The 27,402-nt window shown below is 38.0% G+C and overlaps 1 protein-coding gene across 3 annotated transcripts in view; it reads right to left on the bottom strand.

Annotated features, from left to right (window-relative positions):
• The window catches only part of PRKG1 (protein kinase cGMP-dependent 1), a 1,368,024-nt gene that overhangs the window by 1,188,048 nt on the left and 152,574 nt on the right, over window positions 1-27,402 (bottom strand). For all 3 annotated transcript variants that reach the window (NM_001082042.2, XM_008269904.5, XM_070056974.2), the window contains 1 exon segment: window positions 9,785-9,951. In NM_001082042.2, coding sequence (NP_001075511.1) covers window positions 9,785-9,951 — 167 coding nt within the window.

Here is a 27,402-nt window from a genome sequence, read left to right as displayed (position 1 = left end):
AGCTTTTAAATAAGTATGATCCATTTTGAAGGATATTTTTTTAACACATGAACTATCAGTTGTGATTTTATGCAAAGCTTTAGGTTTCCTCTATAAATATGTCATTATGTGTTTGTGAAATAAAAAACCATCTTTCATAAAAAGTTGTACCTTTTACTAGAGGCTTTTCCTGATATGGATTTTCTCTTAATAAATAAAAAAGAAACGATTATTCTTGATATTGAAAGGTGTACCGAGTGACTTAACTATTCTTGTTAGGTTATATAGATAGTAAACAGCAAATAGAAAGTAAGTATTCTAGTTTGTTTCAAAAGCATTTCCTCAATATATTTTTATGAATACTATAGGGTTGTTTTGTAAAACACAGAGAACAATCCACTTCAGTAAGGTTAAGCTGATTAGGCAGAAAAATAATGGGTCTAAATAAAACTCTAATGTACACATGCTCAATAATGGTTCCTTGATATTTTAAATATGCATGGATTACAAATTCTCAGGAATAGATTTTAATAATTTTAAGTCATCTATAATAATTCTATACCTCTGTTTACTATGTATGCAGCTTTAGTACAAAATCATTTTCATCTTTTCAGAAGAGTTTATAGAACAGCCTACATAGAAAGATCAGACTCGGCCTGCTGCTCTCCAAAGTAACAGGAGCTAAACTCAGGTAAAAGTGTGAAGTCATGGGAGAATTCCTATAAAAACCTGGGAGACCAATTCTGACATTCTCCATGATAGGGGTGGGGTGGGCTGTTGCCATGGCAGTCACACCACAAAGGTTCACTGTGCTGGAAAGTAGCTCCCATCTGTCCTACCCTTTGAGAGCATGCCAAAATGATTACCAACCATTGAAGGGGTTCTCATTAAAGGGATGGATATTAAAAGCATTAGTCTATCCAGCCTCCCACAAAAATCACTGGAAATCTTGTTAAAGTCCTTGAAGAAACATATGTACATGTTTTTGAAATGAGCCCACAACAACTGTAGAATTCTGTTAAATGTTCAACACACACACTATGCAACAGTTTTCATGCAAGCATGACTGAAGTAAATGCTACGTCGGTAAGAAATTAATGTGTCGTTACACCTTTGTGAAGAAGGTACTAACCTACATTTTCTTCTCACTTTTCAGCAATGCTGTTTTTGCTTTTCATTGTCACCACCAAATATACTTCTGAACTTCCAGATTTGGCATCTCTCAAAATGAAAAATGGAGATATTGATATTTTAGTGAAAGAATCAGCAAAGAAATAAAATTCATAACTTTTCGGAATAATAGTAAGAGAAAAAAAACACACCTGTTTAAGAGGGGCCATGAACCGTCTTACCAATGTCAGCTTGATTATTCATTTCAGAACTGATAGCTTTTCATTATCATCTCAATAAAACAAGCATGGTAACTTTCAATTATTTTAAATGTCAGGAATCTTCCAAAGTAAAGAAAGTCACACTATTCCCCTAACATAAAAAATTCAATTCTAACAGTAATAATTTAGAAAGAAAGTGGAGAACCATATGTCAGTAAAACCACAATGGGGTAAGGCTTTATTTTATAGAATCACATAATCTCTTAGGAACCAAATGAATATGAAGAACACTACCCTTCAAAATACGTCAGTTTCAAATAATGATGTTGATTAAAACAGCTGGATAATTCTTAAATTGCTGAACACCATTATATTCTAGTGTGTATATATATATATATATATCCTTATATATTTTAGACAAAAAAGTATTACTCAACTACGTATCCATATTAACCAAATATGGAACTAAATAATTTGATTGCTTCTAAATATTAAATCTACACTCATAAAAAAAGAAATTGGTATAACCAAGTTTTTTCAAAAGCACTTTTACTGTCACTAAGGACAAGTTATAGATAATTCTTAAAATATGTTGGAAAAATACAAAAACAAAAATTATTGCTTTTCTAGTTTCTTATTTTGAAATAGACAACTATCCTTTTGATTGTGTACATAGAGACTTTCTTTTATAAATAACACCTCCCATACCCAACCTATGCATGTGCCTTCATGGTTACTTCAGTATGTACATAGCATGAAAAGTACTACCTTCCAAGAATTCTCACAAAGACACAGAAAGCACAAACCAAGATTGATATATTTGACTACACTGTAATTAATAACTTCTGTTCATCAGAAGATATTGCAAAAGAGTCATAGATGGAAAAAATATTTGCAATGCATATAATTGATTGGGGTTAAGCTCCAAAATGTGTCAAGTCAGCCAATAGAAAAATAGAAAATTACAAAAGATTATTCATAAAATAAACACAAACACCCCATAAATAAATGAGATGTTTGACCTCATTAATAATCAAGTGGTACAGTCAATATAAACTATTGCCAACATGAGGAATAAATAGAAAACTTAGGAGTCAATTATAATCAGACACAATTGGGAAAAAACACTTTGAAAGGAAGTTGGTATTATACAACAAATTTGAAGATTCACAATCCATGTGACCCAGGAGAGGTACACTAGAGAATTTACTGAACACGTTTATCAGGACACACAGGTAACAATATTTATATAAGCACCACCGCAGAGAGCAAAATAACTAGGAGCAATCTAATACCATCAGGAGCTAAAAGGGTAAATAAATACATGGAACATGGTATACATAAAATAGAGCAGTGTACAAAAAAATTCAAGTGGCAGAATTACTAGATGTATGTAACATTCAAAACAGAAAAATTAAACGTGTGCACTACCTCCTAGGGAAGGTTTTGAAGAAGAAACCTTTTGAGGACCAGGTTTTTATAATCTAACTTGTAGAATATTAGTTTGAAGACAATCTTGGAGTTTAGGGAAGGGAATGAAGATATGCTGTGGCTCAGTCACAGGGAATCCCTCTTCCACCTACACAAAATTTCTGTAGGCAGGTGCTATGTAGTCATGGCTGCTATGCCTCGTGAGAGGGGGTTCTTGTCATCACTCAAGCTGCTAACTTCACTTTTGGAACATTTTAATTAGCAGAATACCGATTCTCCAGCTTCCCCAGTTGAACTTCGCATAAACCTTCGATTGTTTCTATGGTCATCTAGATTCATACAGAATGTTTTTCATGAGACAATGTTTTCAGTATCTAGAACATAGTTATCCTTTCCTCCTAAACCTTCTATCTGCTTCTGAAATACTGTCAAATCTTTTAAATACATACTATGCTTCCTGAACTTGCTCAAGAAAATTAAAGACCTTTTTGAAGCTTTGTAACCTGAAATGAACATACCGCATGAGTCCCCTAAATATCTCAGCTCTCTTTGCCACTGCCTCTATTACTAAAATATATTTTAATATTTATATTTATTATTTCAAGATTTTCCTTGTGACAACCCTTTATAAACATTTTGTTTTGTTTTATAAGAGTAATGTATAGGCTTGCTCTTTTAAGATAACATTATAAACAGCCCTGTAAGAGAACTGCAAAAAATAATTTTCAGTGTGTTAGTGCTACCACTATGCTGAAGATAGCTTTCCCATCAACATGCAAACCTCTGAAGGCCAAACAGCAGCACCTGATTCTGGAGACTTTAATGGTCTGTTTCTCATGTTAACTTTACTGAGATCTAATTCATATGAAAATGCATTCAATTCCCTGATCCTCTCAGATACTGTTTGGAACGCCACCTGACATAGTGGGCTCATCATCAATGTTCAATTTAATAAAAAATAAAATCCCTCTTTGAATGTCAGGATTCACTTCAGCATTTAATCATACAAGGCAGTAAAAATGTTTCAGGGGGAAAACAGAATTCGCAACATGAGGTTGTAGATGTCTGCAGTCAGAGGAGGTGGCCACACGAGTCATGTCTGCACAGAATAATACATAATGCTGGACATCAGCATAACCGATAAACCAACTCTCTGGAAAAGGGAAGCAGCTGACCAGTCTTTAAAAGGCAAAACTGCCGGGACCACGGCTCAATAGGCTAATTCTCCGCCTGCAACACTGGCATACCGGGTTCTAGTCCTGGTCGGGGCGCCAGATTCTGTCCTGGTTGCCCCTCTTCCAGGCCAGCTCTCTGCTGTGGCCAGGGAGTGCAGTGGAGGATGGCCCAAGTCCTTGGGCCCTGCACCTCATGGGAGACCAGGATAAGCACCTGGCTCCTGGCTTCGGACCAGCGCGGTGCGCCGGCCGCAGCACCAGCTGCAGAGGCCATTGGAGGGTGAACCAACGGTAAAAGAAGACCTTTCTCTCTCTCTCTCTCTCTCTCACTGTCCACTCTGCCTGTCCCCCCCCCCCCCAAAAAAAAAGGCAAAACTAAAGTTCAGGAACAATCAAGCCTAAACATGAGACTAGCCCCTTACCCCTCAGAGCTGAATGTAAATTATGACATACCACTTAAGAGTTAGTATGCAAAAGCCCTATTCAGACAGACACGTGCAGAGTAAGTTGAAAAGAATGTTCCTTCTTTAAAAATCATTTTTAATTGTGAGGTAAATCAATGCTATTGATTGTAGGCAGAAAAATGGGGCCTCCAATGTAAATGGTGGAATTTAATCCTAAACAATAAGGACAGAGAGGTAGACCAAGAATGAAGTCAAATCACAGTCATTTTTAATTAGAAAAAAAAAAAAAAAGACCTCATAAGAGGAGAGGAATGGATGTTAGAAAGCATCCCAGTGTTGAAAGGATGCAGAGGCCTGAGTGTTTGTAGGAAATACCTTGGATTGTTTCCTTTTTAACTATTGCTGTTGAGGTTTATTTTCTCCTTTCAAATAATGAAATATTTTTTTTCCTGTAACTTAAAATTGTGCATTTTTAGGGATTCCCTAAACTAGAAGATACATGATAAATATGTAACTATAGTACTTCTAATCTGCACTTCAAAAGTTAGCACTGCACAGCACTTGAGGAGAACTCCATAGCTGCAACCTGCATCCCAGTTTACTTACTACAAGATCTTATTTAATTTCTCCAGGCATTCACAGCTTCATTCAGACAACATGAATGCAGATTACAGATTAACATGCAGATAACATAATGCCTACCTAGTAAGGTTGTTGTGAAGATACAAAATTCAACAGTTACCTAGATAGTGATCAAGCAGTACCTTGCTTGTAAGCGCTTAAAACAAATTATCACTAGCAAACAACTCATTAAAAAAAAAAAAAAAAACTCGCTGTTGTTAAAAAAAAGTTCAACACAAAATGACCAATGGCCATGGAACACTAAACAAACAGACATCTGCCACTTTTAAAAACAAAATGCCATCTATATGCATCTACAATAAAAGGTCACAAGAAATGTGTAAGACCAAGACCTCCATGCAAAGAAACCATTTTATTGGATATAAATTAGAACATTTCAATACCGAATGTTAGAGTAGATTTTCGAAGAATAAAAGATCACTGATTTTAAATCACTGAATCAGAATTTGTTTTATTTTGGATGAAGGTAGACCAAAGTTTATTTTTATAATCAAAAAGGAGGACAAGAATGTAAGAGTATTAACAGATTTCTATCATAATTAAGACCAATGTCTATTTGTTTAAATAAACTGTATTAATTATTCTGCAAGTCACTTAACATATTTGAACATAATTAAAATGTAAACAGTGTCATAAACAACTTAATCTATTCCATTACTACCTTAAGAAGCTAATTCTACAGAACTCCAACCAAAAACTGAAATAAACACTTGTATTAGGCAGCATCTCTAAGTACCTAAAAGTAACACAGCTCATCTTGCTTGAAAATGCATGACAATATATGTACAATACCCTCAGATTATTCTCCCCTAGACATCCAATTAGTGAAGTTTAACCATATGACTATTCTCTTTTGTTAAAACCATGAGAAACTTTGGTATTTAGATAGGCAAAAACACTTGGGACACTGCCCAGGCTTAAAAAAAACACTGAAAACACATGGTAAGCATTTTATGAAGAACACTTCATTTCAGTAAAGAAAAACTGACTGATGAAAATGAAAAATTGGACTGATTTTCTACATAAAGTCCCTAAATGTTTTGTTCAGTGTCTTGATAGTAAGCAAGTTTGTGAGAGATTCCTTTATCAATGGTTACTATGGTACACTCTTCATAAATATTAATGCTAACATATGAAAAAGGACCCGTTTATGTCAAGAATACTGCTATCTAAATTTGAAGAAAACTGAATGCGTTGATAAAAATACAATACAATAAAAATTTCCTCAATTAAACTTACAAAAATTTAAATTACAGAGGTTTCCTTTTTCAGTTTTAAACTGCTTTGACATAAGAATAAAAGTACCCTATCAACCAAAGTTACACTGAATTGGTTAGCACTACCTTTTAGGGGAGAATCAGTATAAGTTTGTAAGCTTGTGGTCATTTTACTGAGTTTAGCAGAAGGCAATCAACAGTATCCTGCAAAATCTGTGACTCTGAATATCAATATATTATTTAGAACCTTGGTTTTAGCAGGATAATTAAAACAGGTTTCTTAAGAGATAATTAAGATGACATGCTATTTATTCAATTTAGCAATAAAAGAAAGATAAATGTAATTTTTAAAAATTATTTCGAAGCTATGGGGAAAATTTATTACATTTATCTTTTACCTAGAAAACCAATAAAGACTGTCACAAGTATTTCTTCCTCATTTTATTTATTTATTTATTTATTTTTTGACAGGCAGAGCGGACAGTGAGAGAGAAAGACAGAGAGAAAGGTCTTCCTTTGCCGTTAGTTCACCTTCCAATGGCCGCCGCCGGCGCGCTGCGGCCGGTGCACCATACTGATCCGAAGGCAGGAGCCAGGTACTTCTCCTGGTTTTTTTTTTTTTGACAGGCAGAGTGGACAGTGAGAGAGAGAGACAGAGAGAAAGGTCTTCCTTTGCCATTGGTTCACCCTCCAATGGCCGCCGCGGCCAGCGCGCTGCGGCCAGTGCACTGCGCTGATCCGATGGCAGGAGCCAGGTACTTATCCTGATCTCCCATGGGGTGCAGGGCCCAACATAACAAGTTATGAGGTATCCATCAGATGAGTAAATATTACCCAAAGATTTCACATATTTTTCTATGGAAAAGGTAGCAAATTTCTTGGTATACATGAGGTTATCGCATCATGTTAGCTGGAAATATAATCTTTTTATTGCTTTTATTTAGAGTTGAAGTACAGTTTAACAAGATATGTATGGGTGCCTAATTGACAAGGATTGGACTTTTGATGCTTAATTTTATACATCAACTTGGCTAGGACATGATCATACCACATAATTGGTCAAACATTCTCTACATGACTCTGTAGAATTATTTTTTGGAAGAGATTAATATTTAAATCAATAGATTTTGAGTAAAACTGATACTCTCCAAAACTTGGGTCTGACTCATTCAATCAGCCCAGATAGACAAGAAGCTGACTCCACAAAAAGGCAGTTGTCCCTGTAGACACCTCCAGCCTTGACAAGCAGCATCAGCTCTGCCCAGTCTCCAACCTGCTGGACCTACTCTGCAGGTTCTGACTGGCGGCCTCCACAATCACGTGCGCCAATTCCTTAAGATACGTATTTTATTCTTCCTATACAGACACACACGTACTGTATTTGTTCTGTTCCGCTGGGGAACTCTGAGTAATACATGGCCCCATAGTTAAGAACATGGGCTCGAAATCCAGATTCTCTGGAAGAATTCTAAGACCTGAGCCCATTACTTAACCTTATCGTCTCCTCTGGAAAAGAAGGATAATAACTATCAGACTTTACCTCACAGGATGATTTTGAGGATTAAGTAATTTTATATATGGAATGTATTTAGAAAAAGGACACTCTACATATCTTGCATTGTTCTAAATATTCAACAAATACTATTGTTTCCATGTTTCTTCTAAAATAGCCAGAGAATCCGCATTTAGGCCCAGAAAACAGGGATGACATGGATAAACAGAATATTTTTAAGGAAATAGTTACAAGGTTGTTCAGAAGTCTATTTTTGTAAGAAATGTTCAAGATAAAGGAAAAATGAAACCAGTGGATTTACAGATTTTAGTTTTGTGAATGAAATATCAATAATCAGAATTTAAAAACAGCCTGAAGTAAAGGTACATACTGCTTTATGCAATCGTGCTATTCTTCAAAAGAAGCCTGCCAATACAAAATCTGAAAAGTTAAATCATATTACGTCACTGATACATGATAATCTCAGAAATGCTTTAAACATGGCTTCTAATTATTAGTAGTTCTTAATATGCTACCTCATTTTTACATTCTATACTTCACCTCTATACATTTCTTCTGTGTTTTTCATCATTCCTGTTCATTATCCCCATACATCTTTGTCTTATAATTTCATCTCTTTTCCCTGATATTTCTTGCCAAATTTACACTATTTGTGCTTCAGTTTGTTGTGTTTTGGCTTTATCAGATGAATGACTAGCTGAATATTTATAGCCTCTGGCCTGGGGAAGAACTTTGTAATGTTGACACAAGAGGTGAAAACTATAAAGAAAACAAATGAGAGACTACTATATGAAAATTGAATGTCTATCACATGTCCAAAAATTAAAAGAAAAATTGAAAAGTAAAAGACAAATGCAGAAGTAGGTCTTATACACCTATTCTATCAAGTGTATAGTAGAAACAATGTTTAAAATTTTGTGATGCCTTATACCTTCTATCAAATTTTTCCATAAATGATTTCATCTTAACTTCCTAACTCCCGAAAGAAGGCAGAAAGCAGAGACTTCCATCGCCAGCACTGAAGATGCAGTGGGCCAGATCGCTCTGGGTTCTGGTTATCTTGTTGAGCAGCATCACCGGCTTTAGCCACTGGAAGCCTCTAACCACCCGATCCTGACCCCACAGTGACAAGAAACAGACAAACATCCCCCAGAGCTCACAGCCACCACCAGTTCAAAACTGATCACAGAAAAAAACAGTATCTCCGTTTTAAAAACTGGGTGGGTGAAACTCAGGGAAATTAAGTGACCAGCTCAGATACACCCCCACTCTTAAGGACCTATAAACTTGTCAATTATAGAATACTCTCATGAATCTTTTCGTGAAATAGTGTCACCTAATAAACCGACTGTGGCGCCCATAAGGCAACTATGTGATATTAGAGACATTTCTGAACTCTTCTTAGCTGGTTTAGTCATTAGATGAAGCTTCTTTCTTCTCACACACACAAAAATCTATTATAAATTCCAAGTTATAAATAAGCATCATGAAAACTGACATAGACATAAAACATCTACACAATTCGTGTATTGGTTTTCTTCCACAGAACTTTTTATCTCAGCTTGTGCAAGTTTTATACAAGCTACCTCTCTTACAAATTAACTAGCTAATATGCCTACCTGCCTTTATAGTCCACCTCTATTATACACATAAGCTAGCAAAAGCATTTTCTTTCAAAGCATCATAACAGAAACGTTCATCATATATTAAAAGTCACAAGTTCAGCTGAAGATACTGATTACCTGACCAAAAACACTTCCAACGACCTTGAACTCTCTTTGAAATTTTGTGAGTTTGCTCAATGATCTGACAGAATATGGTATTATTCAGTATAATAAAGAGCATTTTTATATTATCATCCTTCTCCACGTCTGCAAAATATTGGATCCTCATATTAATATTCTAAACACAAAAACTTCACATAATTAGTCAACCACTGTATCAAGTAGTGTTTCATCTCTTTTCACACTGTTTCTTAACAAAATAAAGAAAAATGAAATTGCCTCATGTAATGCACTGCCATCTGTGTGTAGGCTGATAAGATGAAAAAGCAATACGATGAATGCGAGAGGACCAGGGTTACAAGCCATACCTTCCATGACATACACCAGTGACCCCACGTCTCCTTCTTTGATGATGCAGCTGTCCTTGCCATACTCCACCGGGTACATACAATCCACAATCTCCTGGATCTGTGACAGCTCCAAGTTTTTCATAAAGTCATTGTCAAGGATAGCTTCCTTTATAAGATCCTTGGACCTACGGCAAGAGAGGGAAGAGTTACTGGCACATATGACAAGCTCTTTCATAGTTGGTAAGGTCTAGCAGAGCCACACAGTGCCCTGGCACACTATAAAGGCATTTTCTTGTTAGGAATCCAGTAATTTTCTCAAAGACCAGAGAACAAAGTAGTTTCATGGCAGCAGAATAGGCACTGAGAAATTTTCCTTTTAGTAAAGTATCATTTAATAAAGAAGTTGTCAACAAAATAAACCAGAAGACTGTGTTTTATTTTGAAACTTCTAATATCCACAAAGATTGTGGGAAAACCAATAGACAAACATTATAAATTGAAGCCTGTAATTTAGTTGAAGAATAAATATGAACAAAATACAAAAGGATTTTTACTGAACAAATACTATTCTCTTTATGTAATATAAGAGAACATCAGGCATGTATTATACTGTATGCAATTATATTTTAAAAACAAAATGTGTTTACTTATTTCTGGTATGCTTCTTCCATTACAGCTTATGCTTTACAAGAACAAGAATCATTTTTAATTTGTTCCCCACTGCATGCCTAGGATATACTCCGATGCTAGGCATAGTATAAGTGCTCAAGAAATAAGCTGGATAAAAATGGTTAGAAACTGGATTCCTAATTAGCTGTTTGAAACAGCTAGTGGAAATGTGAGAGTTCTTTATCCACAACTCATGCTTCTTTACAGAATATTTATTAAGCAGAGGTAACTAGGCAGATAAAACTCTACTGAACAAGATGTTTGAAATGCACCATGACTTAGATATAGAAAAGATATTTACAAATTCTGTAACTGGGATTCAATGGTTATGAAGACAGTTTTGCAGAACTTAAAAAGATGATGATAATTGTATTGCTTTGCTAAGAAGTTCCAAATTATTTCCTAAGAAATCAAAATCAAAGTGGAAGAGATACTAAGAGGTGTTTTATGAGGAAGAAGACAATCAGAGTATTATCAGAGAAGTCAGACTTTGGACACATAAAAGTAAAGACCCAACAACAGTACCTTTGGAATTTTATAACTAAAGTATTAATTTAAAAATGACCACAAGCTGGCCTTTTCCTACATTTGCTTAGTATGTCGCTTTCAGGGAATGACAAAAAATGGAGAACAAACACTGAAGAATTAGCCCTCTCTCCTTATTTCTAGGGGCTTTGCAGTCCATCTTAACCTCAGTCTAACAGGCCTAGCCTTCACAGATTATGCTCTAAAAAAATTTAGCTTTAAGTGGTAAATGTTTGAAATACAAATGTATATATACATATATATACACATAATATATATGTAAAACAATGAAAAACAATTATTATGAAGAAATTTCTAGGATACACTGTTAGGATATGATTATAATATAAGCTTATAAAAAGTGTTAATTCCATGGGTAAGATTCTCATACTGTTCTTAAATGAAATGGGAGAATATAGAATTATTTTTTATATTAAGAAAGCATCTATATTACAAAATGTAAAAAAAAATAAGTGTTGACATTACATATCTGTGAGTCCCAACCTGACATTGTCACCCATGAAACTCTTGAGTGGGTAGTCTTACTTTTCAGAATCTCTGTTTTATCAACTTTGAAATGACATTAAAAATATCAACCTAACAGGTCTGTATGTGAAGACTGAGGAGAATATAATGTGACTTTGAATAAACGGTGGTTAACAACGGACATAATAGTATTAACAGCAGTAGCACTAATAGAAGAGGTGGCAATAGAATATACCAGTAGGACTTGAAATGGAAACATAAAGAAATTAACAAAAGGTAGGGATTACTTGTCTCTGTTGAGATTACATATTTTCTTTCTACTTTTCTAGATCCATAAAATTTCTTATACTGGGCATGTTTTCTATGTTAAAAAAAAAACTTCATTCCAAATGTCAATTATTAAAAATAACTATCCTGTGAGGAAACATTAAAATAATTTCTTGCACATTTAATTAATGACTAGATATTGAATATTGGTTCACTACTAATGGTATATACAACATTACTGATTTTTTTTAAACTTTTATTTAATGCATATAATTTTCCAAAGTACAACTTATGGATTACAATGGCTTCCCCCTCATACCGTCCCTCCCACCCACAACCCTCCCCTTTCCCACTCCCTCTCCCCTTCCATTCACATCAAGATTCATTTTCGATTATCTTAATATACAGAAGATCAGCTTAGTATACATTAAGTATGGATTTCAACAGTTTGCTCCCACACAGAAACATAAAGTGAAAAATAATAGATGATTTTTTTTAAATGATGATGAAATCAGAGCAGACCTATTGTCATGTTTAATCCCAGTGAGAGTCAAGTTGGGAATTGATAATTTCTTTTTTTTTTTTTACAGAGGATCAGTTTAGTATGCATTAAGTAGGGATTTCAACAGTTTGCACCCCCATAGAAACACAAAGTGAAATATATTGTTTGAGTACTCGTTATAGCATTAAATCTCAATGCACAGCACATTAAGGATAGAGATCCTACATGAGGAGTAAGTGCACAGTGACTCCTGTTGTTGACTTTACCAATTGACACTCCTGTCTATGGCATCAGTAATCTCCCTATGCTCCAGTCATGAGTTTCCAAGGCTATGGAAGCCCTCTGAGTTCTCCGACTCTTATCTTGTTTAGACAAGGTCATAGTCAAAGTGGAGGTTCTCTCCTCCCTTCAGAGAAAGGTACCTCCTTCTTTGATGACCTGTTCTTTCCACTGGGATCTCACTCGTGGAGATCTTTTGCCAGAGTGTCTTGGCTTTCCATGCCTGAAATACTCTCATGAGCTTTTCAGCCAGCTCCGAATGCCTTTAGGGTTGATTCTGAGGCCAGAGTGCTATTTAGGACATCTGCCATTCTATGAGTCTGCTGAGTATCTCACTTCCCATGTTGGATCACTCTCCCCTTTATTTACTCCATCAGTTAGCGTTAGCAGGTACTAGACTTGTCTATGTGCTCCCTTTGACTCCCAGTCCCTTCACCATGACCAACTGTGAACTGAAACTGATCACCTGGAACAGTGAGATGGCATTGGTACATGCCACCTCGATGGGATTGAATTGGAATCCCCTGGTAGGCTTCCAACTCCACCACTTGGGGCAAGTCAGCCTGAGCATGTCCCAAATTATACATCTCTTCCCTCTCCCATTCCCACCACCATGTTCAACAGGGATCACATTTCAGTTAATTTTCAACACTTAAGAATAACTGTGCATCAATTACAGATCTAAACCAGTCATATTAAGTAGAACAGATAAAAAAAACTACTAAGAGGGATAATGTATTAAGTTGTTCATTAACAGTCAGGGCTATGCTGATCAAGCCTATCCTGTGAGGAAACATTAAAATAATTTCTTGCACATTTAATTAATGACTAGATATTGAATATTGGTTCACTACTAATGGTATATACAACATTACTGATTTTTTTAACTTTTATTTATTTATTTTCATTTTATCTGAAAGGCAGAGAGAAATACAGACAGAGATCTTCCATCTGCTGGTGAACTCCACAGATACCCACAACAGTCAAGGCTGCGCCAGGCCAGAGTCAGAGGCCCAGAACTCAATCTACGTCTCCCACATGGGAACCCAGGCTCTGGAGCCATCATCTGTTGCCTCCCAGGGTGCACATTAGCAGGAGTATGGATTAGAAATGGAGTAGCTGGCATTCAAACAAGTACTCTGATATGAGTGCAGATGTCCTAAGCTGCAACCTTACTGCTGTGCCTGCTCCCTACTTGGCTCTTTTTAGAAGATTCCCTTTCCTATAGCTCGTGTGGAGTTTGACAGGAAATGTCAGTTCATGAAGAGATGATGATGGATGGCCAGTCGTTGACAATTTCAGGACATTTTCCATTTTAAAAGTCCCTTTTGTGGTATTTCAACATTAAGTTGGGCTCTTTAGATGCACGTTTTCTGGGATGTTGACGTTAATAAAGCAAATTCAAAACTCCAGCTTGCAAAACTTTGCCTTGAAGAAAAGAGTTGATCACATTGAGTCTTCAATACAAGATGCAAAACTTGTCTCCATCCATGATTTCCATGTGATCCTGTTCCTTAAGCACAACACTACCGACTTCAGCATCAGTGTCATCGGCATGTTAATTCCTAAGATCTACTGTTGTTTAAGATTATTTTTCCAAACACCAGGGTTTAGTTGATCTTCAGGAAATTAATTTATGTCAAGTTATATTATAGTCTCTCCTTACTAAAAGAAAAATCTTTATTTTATTTGGGTCTAAAATTGAGACCATTCAGTGGATTCAAAATTTCTAACATAATACAGACTGGATGTAATCAATCCAGAATCACAACTTATTTAGCTACATGCCCAATATTATCCTTTGGGAAATATTAGTAGTGCTCCATTAAAGATCCAAGTCCTAAAAATGTAGCAGATTAGAAATAAATCTCTCTTCCAAGAGAATAATTAGCTCCATCTAAAGATGAATGAACAAAGTCACTCTCTTTCCACTCATAAGCAGTTCTATTAACCTCTTTTATGAAGACATCAGAAAAGATGAAGCAATGAGCTCCAACACAATCCTGCAGAATTATCACAACCTTCCGAGGGTCTATTACAGGGCTGTGGAGGAGAAGCAGTGGCGGAGGAAGAGCTTTCAGTATGTTACTTGTCACATTTAATTTTCGATGGAGTCCTTCCATCCCCAATCACCGAGGAAACAAACTAGAGGCTCTCATATATGACCTTCAGTCTTGGTTAAACAAACTGATCAATATAGGACCTATGCCTTATCATTTATCTCACTATATAGCATAACAACATTTTTTTTGCCTCTGAAATGTGATCAGTCATCCCCCTCTGCCCTCACAGCAAGATAGAAACTTAGCACCTCTGTATTGCGCAACTCAAAGACATTCTTGTCAGTGAGTAACACTCAAAGCTCTGCCTCTTCATATAATTCTCATTTATGTCCTTTTACATTGAGGGCTGGGAGATTTATCTCAACTCCCATTAACCTGAAGAAATGGTCTCAGACAACCACTGGAAGTAAGCCACGATGCTGCACTTAAGATCAGGTGAGCTGTGTTATCAGTAAGGATAACTGGGAAAAGCAGATGTCACAAGTAGCTATCTACCCAAACAATTTTAACATTTTGCAAGAATTAAGCACTCTGATTTCAGAAGTATGAGAAGGAAATATAAAAACATTCTTTTTTTCGGACTCTTCCTATCTGCCTCTGTGTACAAATAATCTATTTTTAAAACCTTTTTTTCCCTTTCCATGTACAAATGCTGTGGCTTTTTCAATTCAAACACCCATATAGGTAACTTGGTTCTTTGGAACAAGCCCCATTTTTCTGTCATCATCAAACTGTTGGTCTCTGGAATATCAGCTACATATAATGATGTGCTGACACAGTGGCTTCCTGGTGGTGGATGGGAGCCCTAGTTTGTAGCATTTGCCAATTTCTGTGGTGTAAAAGCTCATACCATGGCCAACGTCAAGCTAACACAAAGTCAACCCACTTGCAAAGTTCCTTAAAATTTAGCAAGTAAATCTGACATGAACCAGTTGAATTTGGCTCCAGCATATTCCCAGATTATATTTATAACATCCTAAGAATTTATGGGGTCAGTGTAGTGGCACAGTACATTGAGGTGCTGCTTGGGACACCAGCATCCCATATGGGAATGATGGTTTCAGTCTTGGCTGCTGTGTTTCCAATTCAGTTCCCTGAAAATGTGGCTAGAAAATCAGCAAAAGATAGCCCAAGTACTCGGGCCCCTACCACCCACACGTGAGACCTGGATAGAATTCAGCCTGGTCCAGTCTGTCACTGTAGATATTCTGGGAACTTACCAGTAGAGTGAGGTGTCTCTCTCAAGCTCTCTATCTCAATCTCTATATATCTCTATCTCTATTTCTCTGTCATTCTTCCAAATAAATTTTTTTAAAAAAAGAATTTATTGTGACTTAATCTACAAATGCTGAAACCAACATAATTCTTTCCTTAAAAATTTCGCTAGGTTGTATAATAGCCCCAGAAAAAATTTTCTTTTAATTTATTTGACAGGTAGAAATATAGACAATGAGAGAGAGAGACAGAGAGTAAGGCACTCCCTCCATTGGTTCACTCCCCAAATGGCCGCCATGTCCGGAGCTGTGCCCATCTGAAGCCAGGAGCCAGGTGCTTCTTTCTGATCTCCCATGCGGGTGCAGGGGCCCAAGCACTTGGGCCATCCTCCACTGCCCTCCAGGCCACAGCAGAGAGCTGGAATGGAAGAGGAGCAACCAGGACTAGAACCTGGCGCCCATATGGGATGCCGATGCCACAGGTAGAGGTTTGATTAACCAAGTGAACCACAGCACCGGCCACCAGCCCCAGAAAATTTAATGCCAGCTTTAACAAGAGTTGTTCTAAACTTTCAATTTTAGGAAAATTGAAAAGTCCACTTTCCCATTTGCTTATTGCAGAGAAATTCTCTGGATTCAAGAAATAGTTGAGCCGGCGCCGCGGCTCACTAGGCTAATCCTCCGCCTTGCGGCGCCAGCACACTGAGTTCTAGTCCCGGTCGGGGCACTGGATTCTGTCCCGGTTGCCCCTCTTCCAGGCCAGCTCTCTGCTGTGGCCAGGGAGTGCAGTGGAGGATGGCCCAAGTGCTTGGGCCCTGCACCCCATGGGAGACCAGGAGAAGCACCTGGCTCCTGCCATCGGATCAGCGCGGTGCTCCAGCCGCAGCGCGCCGGCCGCGGCGGCCATTGGAAGGTGAACTAACGGCAAAGGAAGACCTTTCTCTCTGTCTCTCTCTCTCACTGTCCACTCTGCCTGTCAAAAAAAAAGAAAAAAGAAATAGTTGATAGAAATCGCCTTTCTACATAATCTTAGGTAAAAATGGGCAATTCTAAGATGAGTACAGGAAAACATGCACTTACTTCAGAAACAAGGAAGCCAGCACTGATCCCTGCTAATAAGCAGACCCTCGTTAGTTTTTTAACCTACTAAACTGGGATGCTATGTTGAGGCTACCAGATTGTAGGCTAGCAATATCCAATGGCAGCAGTGTTGCTGCAGGGAGCATTGAAGGCTGGGTCACACTAGCTTCTGTGAGCTGAGGACTGCAGGACAATACGATCCAAACATTGATAGGTTGGGGGATACTGCCCAAACAGGGGATACTATTTTTTGCCAGGTAATTTTCCTGCCTGAATTCTACAGGTATAAGATGACTGGAAGCTAAAAGACATCCACCAGCCCACACCTTAAAAAGATAAAATTTAATCCTGCAAAGCTATTGACCAATTTAGACTCTTTGTCAAAACTGTTAACCAGTTTTCAATAAGTTTCCGCCTGGATTTTCACAGCAATCAACACTTTGTATAGCTATCCCAAGTTAATAACAGAGAGAATACTGATGAAGAAATCAAAATTACTTGCAGCATGCATACGTATAAGTAGCATTTAATACAAAACACGAGAATCATTGAGCCAAAATACAATAACATAATTCTTAGGTGACCAATGTTATTTATCTTTTGTCCATTACACACACAGAAATCTGTTCCAGTTGCCAATTGCCTCCTAACTTTTTTCCTATAACTGTATAATAAATTTTCTGGTTCCACATAACTAAATCATAAAATCATGAATAAACTGTTCTAAATAGAAGATGGCTAGGCCATAAAATACTTGTTCAGATGTCATTCAGATGGTAGCTTGAGCTTTCTCCTTTCTAACTAATACCCTCAACTACTTTCATTAACTAGGAGAACACTAAGCAGCTCTTGAAATCACTGCTTTGATGTTACTAGATGGGGTGGACTTGTAATAAGTAAAAGAAAATGACAGGATTAAGTGTCAAAAGGATCACATAAATAAGACTAGTGTCTGCTAATACTGATAGAATTAAAAAGGAGAGAATGATCCAACATGGGAAGCGGGGTACACAGCAGACTCATAGAATGGCAGATGTTCTAAACAGCACTTTGGCCTCAGAATCAGCCCTTAAGGCATTTGGATCTGGCTAAAAAGCCCATGAGAGTATTTCAGGCATGAAATACTCTGGCCAAAAAAAAAAAAAGAAGACCTAAATGAAAGATCTCTGTGAGTGATTCCAGCAGAAAGAACAGGCCATCAAAGAAGGAGGTACCTTTCTCTGAAGGGAGGAGAGAACTTCCACTTTGACTATGGCCTTATCTAAATAAGATCAGAGGTGGCAAACTCAAGAGGCTTCCATAGCCTTGGCAGCTCATGACTAGAGCCTCGGGTGATTACTGACGTCATAAATAAGAGTGTCAATTGTTAAATCAACAACAGGAGTCACTGTGCACTTACTCCCCATGTAGGATCTCTGTCCTTAAAGTGTTGTACTATGTCAATTAACGGTATAACTAGTACTCAAACAGTACTTTATATTTTGTGTTTCTGTGTGGGTTCAAACTGTTGAAATCTTTACTTAGTATATACTAAATTGATTTTCTGTATATAAAGATAATTGAAAATGAATCTTGATGTGAATGGGATGGGAGAGGGAATGGGAGATGGGACAGTTGTGGGTGGGAGGGAGGTTATAGGGGGAAAAAGCCACTATAATCCAAAAGTTGTACTTTGGAAATTTATATTTATTAAATAAAAGTTAAAAACAAAGAAAAGAAACTTCTTGTTTTTGTAGGTGTTTATCCACTTGCAAAGAGTCAACATTAAAAGTCTTCCATCCAGGGCTGGTGTTGCGCACAGAGGGTTAAGCCACCAGTTCTGATGCTGGCATCCCATATCAGAACACAGGTTCATGTCCCAGATGACCCAGCTTCCTACTAGTGCACCTGGGAACACTGAAGAAGGCCTAAGTACTAGGGCCCTGGCCATCCATATCAGAGATAGGAGGAAGCTCAAGGCTCCTGGCTTTGGCTTGGCCCAGCCCTGGCTGCTGCAGCCATTTGGGGATGAGCCAGTAGATGGAATATACTTATTTTTCTCTGTCTCTTTCTTCCTCTCTCTCTCTCTCTGATGCTCTGCTAAATCAATCAAGCTTGGAAAAAAAATCTCCCATTCAACTATTCAAGTCATTGAATGCACAGATGCATTTTATAGCTAATACACACTAGTGACTCTAGCTTAAAATAGAGCAGTTTCCAAAAGAGCCCAGATCAAGCTCCTATCCTCTGAATTCCTTCTTTCATATCATAAAAGGAGAACTATGGGGTTTCACAGAAGTTCTGTTGCTTTACCAGAGAATAAAGACGACTATGCATGTTACATTTTAGAATGTAACAAGTAGCATCAATTCTATTTCTGAAATATAGATACCCAAACTGCAAAGCAGAACAATCATTGAGAAGAAAACATTTGGCATATTTTTAAATGCCTCATTGCAATTAAATGATTTAAAGCCATGTTTACCTGTTCAACTAAATATCTGGGAACCAAGTTAACATGAACATCCACTAAATTCTTTATCACCTTTCAGGGTATATGTTGGGTGCCATGAGGTCAGTCTTTAGAAACCAGTAGCCCACACATGACTGCAGGTTATGCATTGTCATTTCAACTACTACAGTGGTTTGACCTGAAAACTGCTCATCAAAGAAGTCATTTCAGAACAATTCTGTTTTTCAGATGCTTCTCAGACTTAATCTCTGGAATAAATTGTTCTATATTTTACATTTGTTTAATTCAATGGCAGGAAAAAAAAAACCAAGATTTTCTACCAACACAATCCCCCCCCCCACATACATAAATATTTATATTTTCTCTTGGGTGAAAATGGTGACTTAGGTAATTTATCCAGTTCACCTAATTACAGAAAATTAGAGTCAAATTTAGCCCTGTTATATTGTCCTACATGTCCTACATGTCTCAGGAGGAAGACCACCTATTCTGATGAAGTTGGCTAAGTTTTATATCCAAACATTACTTTGCATTGAGCTCTAATTAGATTAGATACTTTAAGTCTTCCTTAAGGGGATTATATATATATATATATAAATTGTATATTATACTATTTATCATATATACTAATATATATGAGAGCACACAATTTTTAAAATAACTAAAAAATTAAAACAAGTACTCATAATTGAAGCTGTAAAAGATCAGTGGTTTTCAAACTTCTTAACAAAAGTGAAAAGTGAACCCAACACTGACAACAAAATCAGTTAGCATCACAGCAGTATGACTGCTATCATTAATATTTATTATGTAGTTATTCTGTGTTCCACAAGGAGCAAAGGGAATTATCTCATTTAAGTCTCATTATGACTCCTTAGATTTGCCATAGTAGAACCCAGACACTTACATAAATTGTCCAATGTTGTGCAACCAGTAAATGACAGGTAGAGTCAGGATTGAAAGGGAAAACTATTTGACTTCTAAGCCCACAGTCTACTAAACTGTTTGACTTCTAAGCGCACAATGCTAAATAGTATTGGACAATTTGAATAAATTATCCCAATTATAAAATCCAAAAGCAAATGTTCTGCTCACTTATCTCCACTTGTGCAAAGAGAAGAATGTTATGCTTGGGTAATATGACCTTTTATCTGCAGAGAGCATTTCATGCTTTCAAAACAGTCTCTCATCTAACATTTCATTCTATTATTGCCACAGACCTATGCAGTAGGTAGAACAGATGTTACTATTATCCCTATTTGATAGATAAGAAAACAAAGGCACAAAGAGTTTAGATGCCTGCAAAGTTCACATTAGAGATTAAAGAAGAATTTAGGTCTACTGACTACCAGTCTGAAATAAAACACTTTTCAAACCTTCCTTTATTACATGTATATTTGTATTAATTCATTCATTGATGTTCTGTGTGTGTGTGTGTGTGTGTGTGTGTTTCTCTCTCTGCTATGCCCTTCTCTCCTTCTCTTTCTCATAATTCAGCCATTTTAATGTTCAAACTCCCCTTAATAAAGAGCCAAAGAATCCACTGCAATAGTGTCAGCAGGGAACTGTGGCCATTCAAAAATAATTCTATGGCTTAAAAAATGCTGTGATGGTTCATTCAGAAATATTTCCTTTTTAATCTAATTCATCCTCCATATTACAGAAGTCTGAACAACTTTTGCAGCTTATACAGAGAGATAACCTATTGAATTTGGCAATGGCATTCACCGTACTTGGAATCCAATATGTTCATATCTGTTCCTTTTCTTATTTCAGCACATACCTATTCATATTCATTCCCCCCCCATTTTTTCCATCCCCATACATTCTGACTCAGATGGCCTCATCATAAAAATATGCAAGAGAAATAAAGTATACATAAGCTTACTATCAATTTGGCTAAGTTTCTTTATTTGAATTCCAAATAAAAGGTAGTTCCCATTATGTTTCTAGAATAAAAATATAAAATTTGAAGAAAACTTGGAAAATGTCTGCCTTCTGCAATTAATATAATTAACAGCCTATACGAGATATATTTCTGAGAACCCTACACATAAACATTAAATCCTCTCTACATATGTGTTTCAGCAGACATCTAATACACAAAATTCATAAACTTAATGAAACATCTTAGTGCAATAATTTATATACTATAAGAGTTAGCTACCTAAATTTCCCCCAAAGAAGACAGAGAAGGTTGGAAGAAAGGAAAGAGGCATATAAGATAAAGGTGATTTTGTAACTTGAATCCACTATTCATCATGTACCATGCTCTCCTCTAAAGGTTTGTCCCTTTCAGGGGCAAATAGTTATTACTTATTATATTTACAACACTACAATTTTAGATTCAAAATCAAGCACTGTACATAAATACAGGCAACTGTGATTGATGGGTCAAAACACAACCATAATTATCCATGTAGTGATTTAAAGAGTGACCTGGAGTTGCTGCTGACATGGACAGTATTTATGAAAGTACGTCCTACCTACAAATCTGAAAAACTATTCCTAAAAATGTATCCTTTGTGAAAATAAGGACGCAAATATCATTGACAGAGGGATAAAAAGAAACAAAAGCCATAAAGAAGTTTAGGCATGCCATGAAACCAAAAAGATTAGCATAATAAATAAATGCAGAAGACATGGAGTTCATAATACCAAGTATGGTGGAATTGCAAACAATTCAGTTCTATTTGCAGGTGCATGATCTAACACCATGTGAATGCCTGCATTAGTTAAGGGGGAAATCTTAAGTCATAGCCCTATAGGGGTTCCAGAAGTCAGGGCCAGGAGACAGAAGGAAGGCAAGCTCATCCCTGAGGTTATGGGACACTGAGTAGAATGAGACGAATGAGTCTAGAAATAAATCACTTTAAAAATTAATCCGGAAGTTCAGGCTGAGAATTGAAGCTAAGCCCAAGGCATTGGATCTTCAATCAGAGGCAGCTGGATGGAACAAAAGGCTTTAGAGAGCAGACAGGAGGCAATGCTTTCATAATATTCCTGGAGCAGTGGCTCCCAAGATTTCAGGGTTTTTTTATGGAATGGCTGGGTTATGATCTATGCACAGGTGGGAATGTGCTATTACCAGTGCAAGCAGAGATGGCCATTTGGCCTAGTGGTTAAGATGTCAGCATCTCCCATTGAACTGCCTGGGTTGGAATCCTGGTTCCGCACCCAATTCCAGCTTTCTGCTAAAGTGCACCCTGAAAGACAGCAGTCAATGGCTCAATTAGTGGGAACCTATCACCCATTCACATAGGAGACCTGGATTGTGTTCAGATCCTGATTTTTAGCCTCACCCAGCCCCCAGCCACTGTGAGCATTTAGGGAATGAAACAGCAGATAGATAGATATCTCTCTCTCTCTCTCTCTCTCTCTCTCTCTCTGTGTGTGTGTGTGTGTGTGTGTGTGTCTGTATTTCAAGAAAAACAAATAATTTTTTAAATAATTCTTCTTCAAGGTCACACTGTTCCAGGTAGAGTTGTCTGCTCAACCAACTTAAACAAAAAAGATTATGTATTTGAAAATTAGAGTTACAGAGAGAGAGGAAGAGACGGAGAGAGAGAGAGAGAGAGAGAGAGAGAGAGAGAGAGAGAGAGAGATCTTGCATCTGCTGGTTCACTCAACAGATGACCATAATGGCCAGGGCTGGGTTAGGCTGAAGTTAGGAACCAGGAGATTCTTTCAGGTCTCCTGCATGGGTAGCAGAGGCCCAAACACTTGGGCTTTCTTTCATTGCTTTTCCCAGGCTATTAGCAGGGAACTAGAATGGAAGGGAAACAGCTAGGACATGAATCAGCACCCATATGGGATGATAATGCCGCAGGCTGCAGATTTACTTACCATGCCACAATGCCTGTCCTCAACCAACTCTTATATTGTTTGTTCACTCATTATTCAACAAGCATTTCTTTTTTTATTCATTGAAGGTATGTTTATTAATAAATTGTACATAGAATAAAATATAACATCCCATGCTAGTCATGAAGTAGTGGCTTCTTCCAGTATAATCAGGGAACTAATGAGCACTTTAATAAAAGGAAATAATTTCATTTTAATTCTGTCAAGGTATTTCTTAGGGTCGAGTATCATCAATGTAGAAAAAGTACTTGAGGCAACAGAAAAATTTACAGCACTAATACAAAATAGTGCAAATTCAATGGTTGTCGGCATTGATATAGGAATTTTGAGACATTTGGCTGAACAAAACTAGAAGAAAAAAAAGAGTTATTAATATCTTCTGTCCAGGACAGTGTCACATTCTTAAGGTTTCTTACTACTCTACAGAATAGTAAGGACTTCCAAAATTTATTCAAATATTTGAAAGCTGAAAATTATCACACTAATTCTAGTCTTACTAATTATATTTCAAAGTATTATAAAATCTATAAAATTCATTTTGCCTAAAAATTATAATTTGAATTTTTAAGTATTTCTTTATTTTATATGCAAGGCATAGAGTAAATGTCCACAAAGCCAAAGCTGGGCCAGACCAAAACCAGAAGCCAGGAACTCAATTCAGATCTCCCACGAGAGTGGCAGGGACTTACGCACTTGGACCACAAACCTACCGCCTCCCAGGATGCTCATTAGCAGGAACCTGGACGCTGGATGAACCAGTACTTGAACCATGACACGCTGACATAGAACACGGTGTTTACAAGCAGTGTCTTAACTGCTGTACCTGACTCTGGATATAAATTTTTAGCAGATAACTGCCACAACACATTCATCCACAAGCATCTACATTTCCAAGCACCTCATATTTGACTTTGTAATTAGGCACCCAGAAGTAAGTGAAGTAGACAGAGTCTGTTTTCTAGGACTGAAATTCTCATAACAGTTGAAAGAAAATACAAAGAAAACCAGAAAACATATCATTAGAATGGAGGTGTTTGGCAGGTAACTGAAACAACACTGAATGAAGAGTTAAAGGGGTACCTACCTGGAATCTGAAATAAAAACCTGTCTGAAAATTTAATGTTTAGGCAGAAATTTAAGGATATGATGAGCTAAGCCATAAGAGATGTAAGGGAAAGGAACTCAAAGCAGAAGGAACAGAATAATTTCAGGCTCAAAGTTGGAGAAGGAAGCAGTGAGGTAGAACTTCTGGTCAAGAGAAAAGACAGCTGGAGACAAATCTGGATACATAAGCAGGACCTTGTTTAGACGGGACCTTTTAGACTGTGGAGAAAAAACTGAATCCTTAGTGAAATGGGAAGCTATCAAAAGGGTGAAACAAGGACAGCGAGTGATATCGTCTGATTTATGTTTTAGAAAGATCACTAGGATTTCAGTGAATGAACTGGGGTAACTGCAGGTGGAAGAAGAGAGGAGGGAAAGCTCCAGCAGGCAGGATGCTGCTGCGATACTTTGAAGCAAGGCATAATGATAGCCGGGATTAAGACAGCGACCACAGAGACGCGTGGAAGTGTGATAACTTGAAAGCATATTTTGCAAGTGGAAGCTACAGAACTCACTGACAGAATGAAAGTGAGGATGAGAGAAGGGGAACAGTCCCAGATTCTCTGCTTGAGTGACTGAATGGATATCAGTGCTGTCTCTTGACGTGGAGTAGACTTGGAAAAGTAACAGGTTTCTGGATTCAAATACCTAGAGGTAGGGTGGAGGGAGATACCATAAAGGAGACTGAGAGATACCAGAGCATAGAAAGATAACCAGATCATGGCAGGAAGGAGGCGTAAAGGAGGCATTTCAAAGGGAAGGAATGGTTAAGTTTTCCTTTAGTTCCTGAAAGAGCTGTGTTTTTCAATATAGTTTTTGTTTAGATTTATTGATTTTATTTGAAAGGCACAGTTACAGAGAGGCAGAGGCAGAGGCAGAGGCAGGCAGAGAGAGAGAGAGAGAGAGAGAGTCTCTCTTTCATCCACTGATTCACTCCCCAAATGTCCGCGATAGCTGGAGCTGGGCTGGTCCAAAGTCAGGAACCATGAGTTTCTTCCAGATCTCCCACCTGGATGCAGGGGCTCAAGGACTTCTTCCACTACTTTCCCAGGCAATAGAAAAGAGCTAGATAGGAAGAGGAACAACCTGGACTTGAACCGGCATCCATATGGGATGTGGCACTGCGGGTGGAGTCTTTACCCTCTAAGCCACAGCCCCTCAACACAGTTTTTTATTTTTTTATTTATTTTTTTGACAGGCAGAGTGGGCAGTGAGAGAGAGAGACAGAGAGAAAGGTCATCCTTTGCCATAGGTTCACCCCTCAATGGCCGCTGCAGCCGGCGCACTGTGGCCGGCGCACCGCACTGATCTGAAGCCAGGAGCCAGGTGCTTCTCCTGGTCTCCCATGCAGGTGCAGGGCCCAAGGACTTGGGCCATCCTCCACTGCACTCCCTGGCCACAGCAGAGAGCTGGCCTGGAAGAGGGGCAACCAGGACAGAATCTGGCGCCCCGACCGGGACTAGAACCAGGGTGCCGGCACCGCAGGCGGAGGATTAGCCTATTGAGCCATGGCGCTGGCCTCAATACAGTTTTAATTCTCATTTTTAAAATGTATTTTGTTTTCATTTTATGTGAGAGAACGATTACGTGGGGGGGGGGGCAGGGAGAGAGAGAGCAAGCAAGGTTGTTGCTCCTTCCCCAAATGACCACAATAGTCATGGCTGGACAAGGTTGATACCAGGAGCTTGGAACATCACCTATGCCATCCAGCATGTCTTCCAGTGTGTTCACCCAAGTACTTGAAGCATCATCTGCTGCTTCCCAGGGTGTGCATTAGCAGGAAGCTAAACAGGCAGTAGAACCCCAATATGGGGTCTCAGTTGGCATCTTTTTTTTTTAACGTTTATTTTATTTATTTGAAAGACAGTTACAGAGAGAGGTAGAGACAGAGAGAGAGGTCTCCCATCCACTGGTTCACTCCCCAGATGGCCACAACGGCTGGAACTGTGCCAATCCGAAACCAGGAGCCAGGAGCTTCGTCCAGGTCTTCCACATGGGTGCAGGGGCTCAAGGACTCGAGCCATCTTCATTGCTTTCCCAGGCCATAGCATAGAGCTAGAATGGAAGAGGAGCAGCTGGGACTAGATCCGGTGTCCAAACAGGATGCCAATGCTTCAGGCCAGGGCTTTACCCCACGGTGCCACAGTGCCGGCCCCCACAGTTGATATTTTAACTGCTGCATCAAATGCTTGCCCAATATGGATACTTGAAAATCATCAGATTGTATAGTTTTGACATCAGCGAATCATTTAGTACAAATGAATATTGTGTTTTAGTCTAGTAACATAAAGTACTGCTCCTCATTGTCACTGTGCTAATTTATTTTTTTAAAAAATCACTTAGCACTTTGACTGTGGCTTTGTTTCTCAGATTATATGAGGCATAAGGATATCCCAGCAACTGAAACTTGTTTGGAAATAAAATTACCTAGAAAGGAACCCGAGGGCCAGTGTTGCATATGGGCACTGGTTCAAGTCCCGGCTGCTCCACATCCCATCCAGCTCTTTGCTAATGTGCCAGGGAAGATGGCCCAAATGCTTGGGCTCCCACACCCACGTGGGAGACCCAGGATAAGCTCCTGGCTCCTGGCTTAGGCCTGACTTGGTCCCAGCAGTTGTGCCATTTGGGAAATGAGCCAGTGGAAGGAAAACCTCTCTCTCTTTAGAACTCTGCCTTTCAAGTAAATATAATAAAAAAAGAAACCCACTAAGACTTAACTGTCTAATGTTTTTAAAATTACATATATATACACAAATACTATACTAAATGAATTCATACTAAAGCCTGCAAAGTTATTGTGTGGTAAGGTAGGTAAGAGAGTGGGTCACATCTGTTCAAAAAACCCTGAATGTCCAAATAACCTGGATTCCTCCCTATTTATCACTGAAAAATGGCAATCCAGCGGAGCTAAATCAAAATTACACTACCATCTTTGTACTGATATGAATTCCTTAATGTTGAGGAAATATACTTGTTAGCAACCTGACAGGATAATCCGTGCAGGAAACCCGTTTAACAGATTTAATTCTCATACTACGTTACTGCAGATAAGGAAGTGTTAGGCAGAGAGGCTGGCAACTGAGAATATGAAAGTGACTCAGTATTAATCATACGTTGAGTCATTCGACATC

Source organism: Oryctolagus cuniculus, chromosome 15, assembly GCF_051225735.1.
Source record: "Oryctolagus cuniculus isolate XC-2025 breed Fujian yellow rabbit chromosome 15, ASM5122573v1, whole genome shotgun sequence".
Lineage (NCBI taxonomy): Eukaryota > Metazoa > Chordata > Mammalia > Lagomorpha > Leporidae > Oryctolagus > Oryctolagus cuniculus.
Note: the sequence above shows the minus strand (reverse complement) of the source record. Positions and strands in the feature narration are given on the sequence as shown.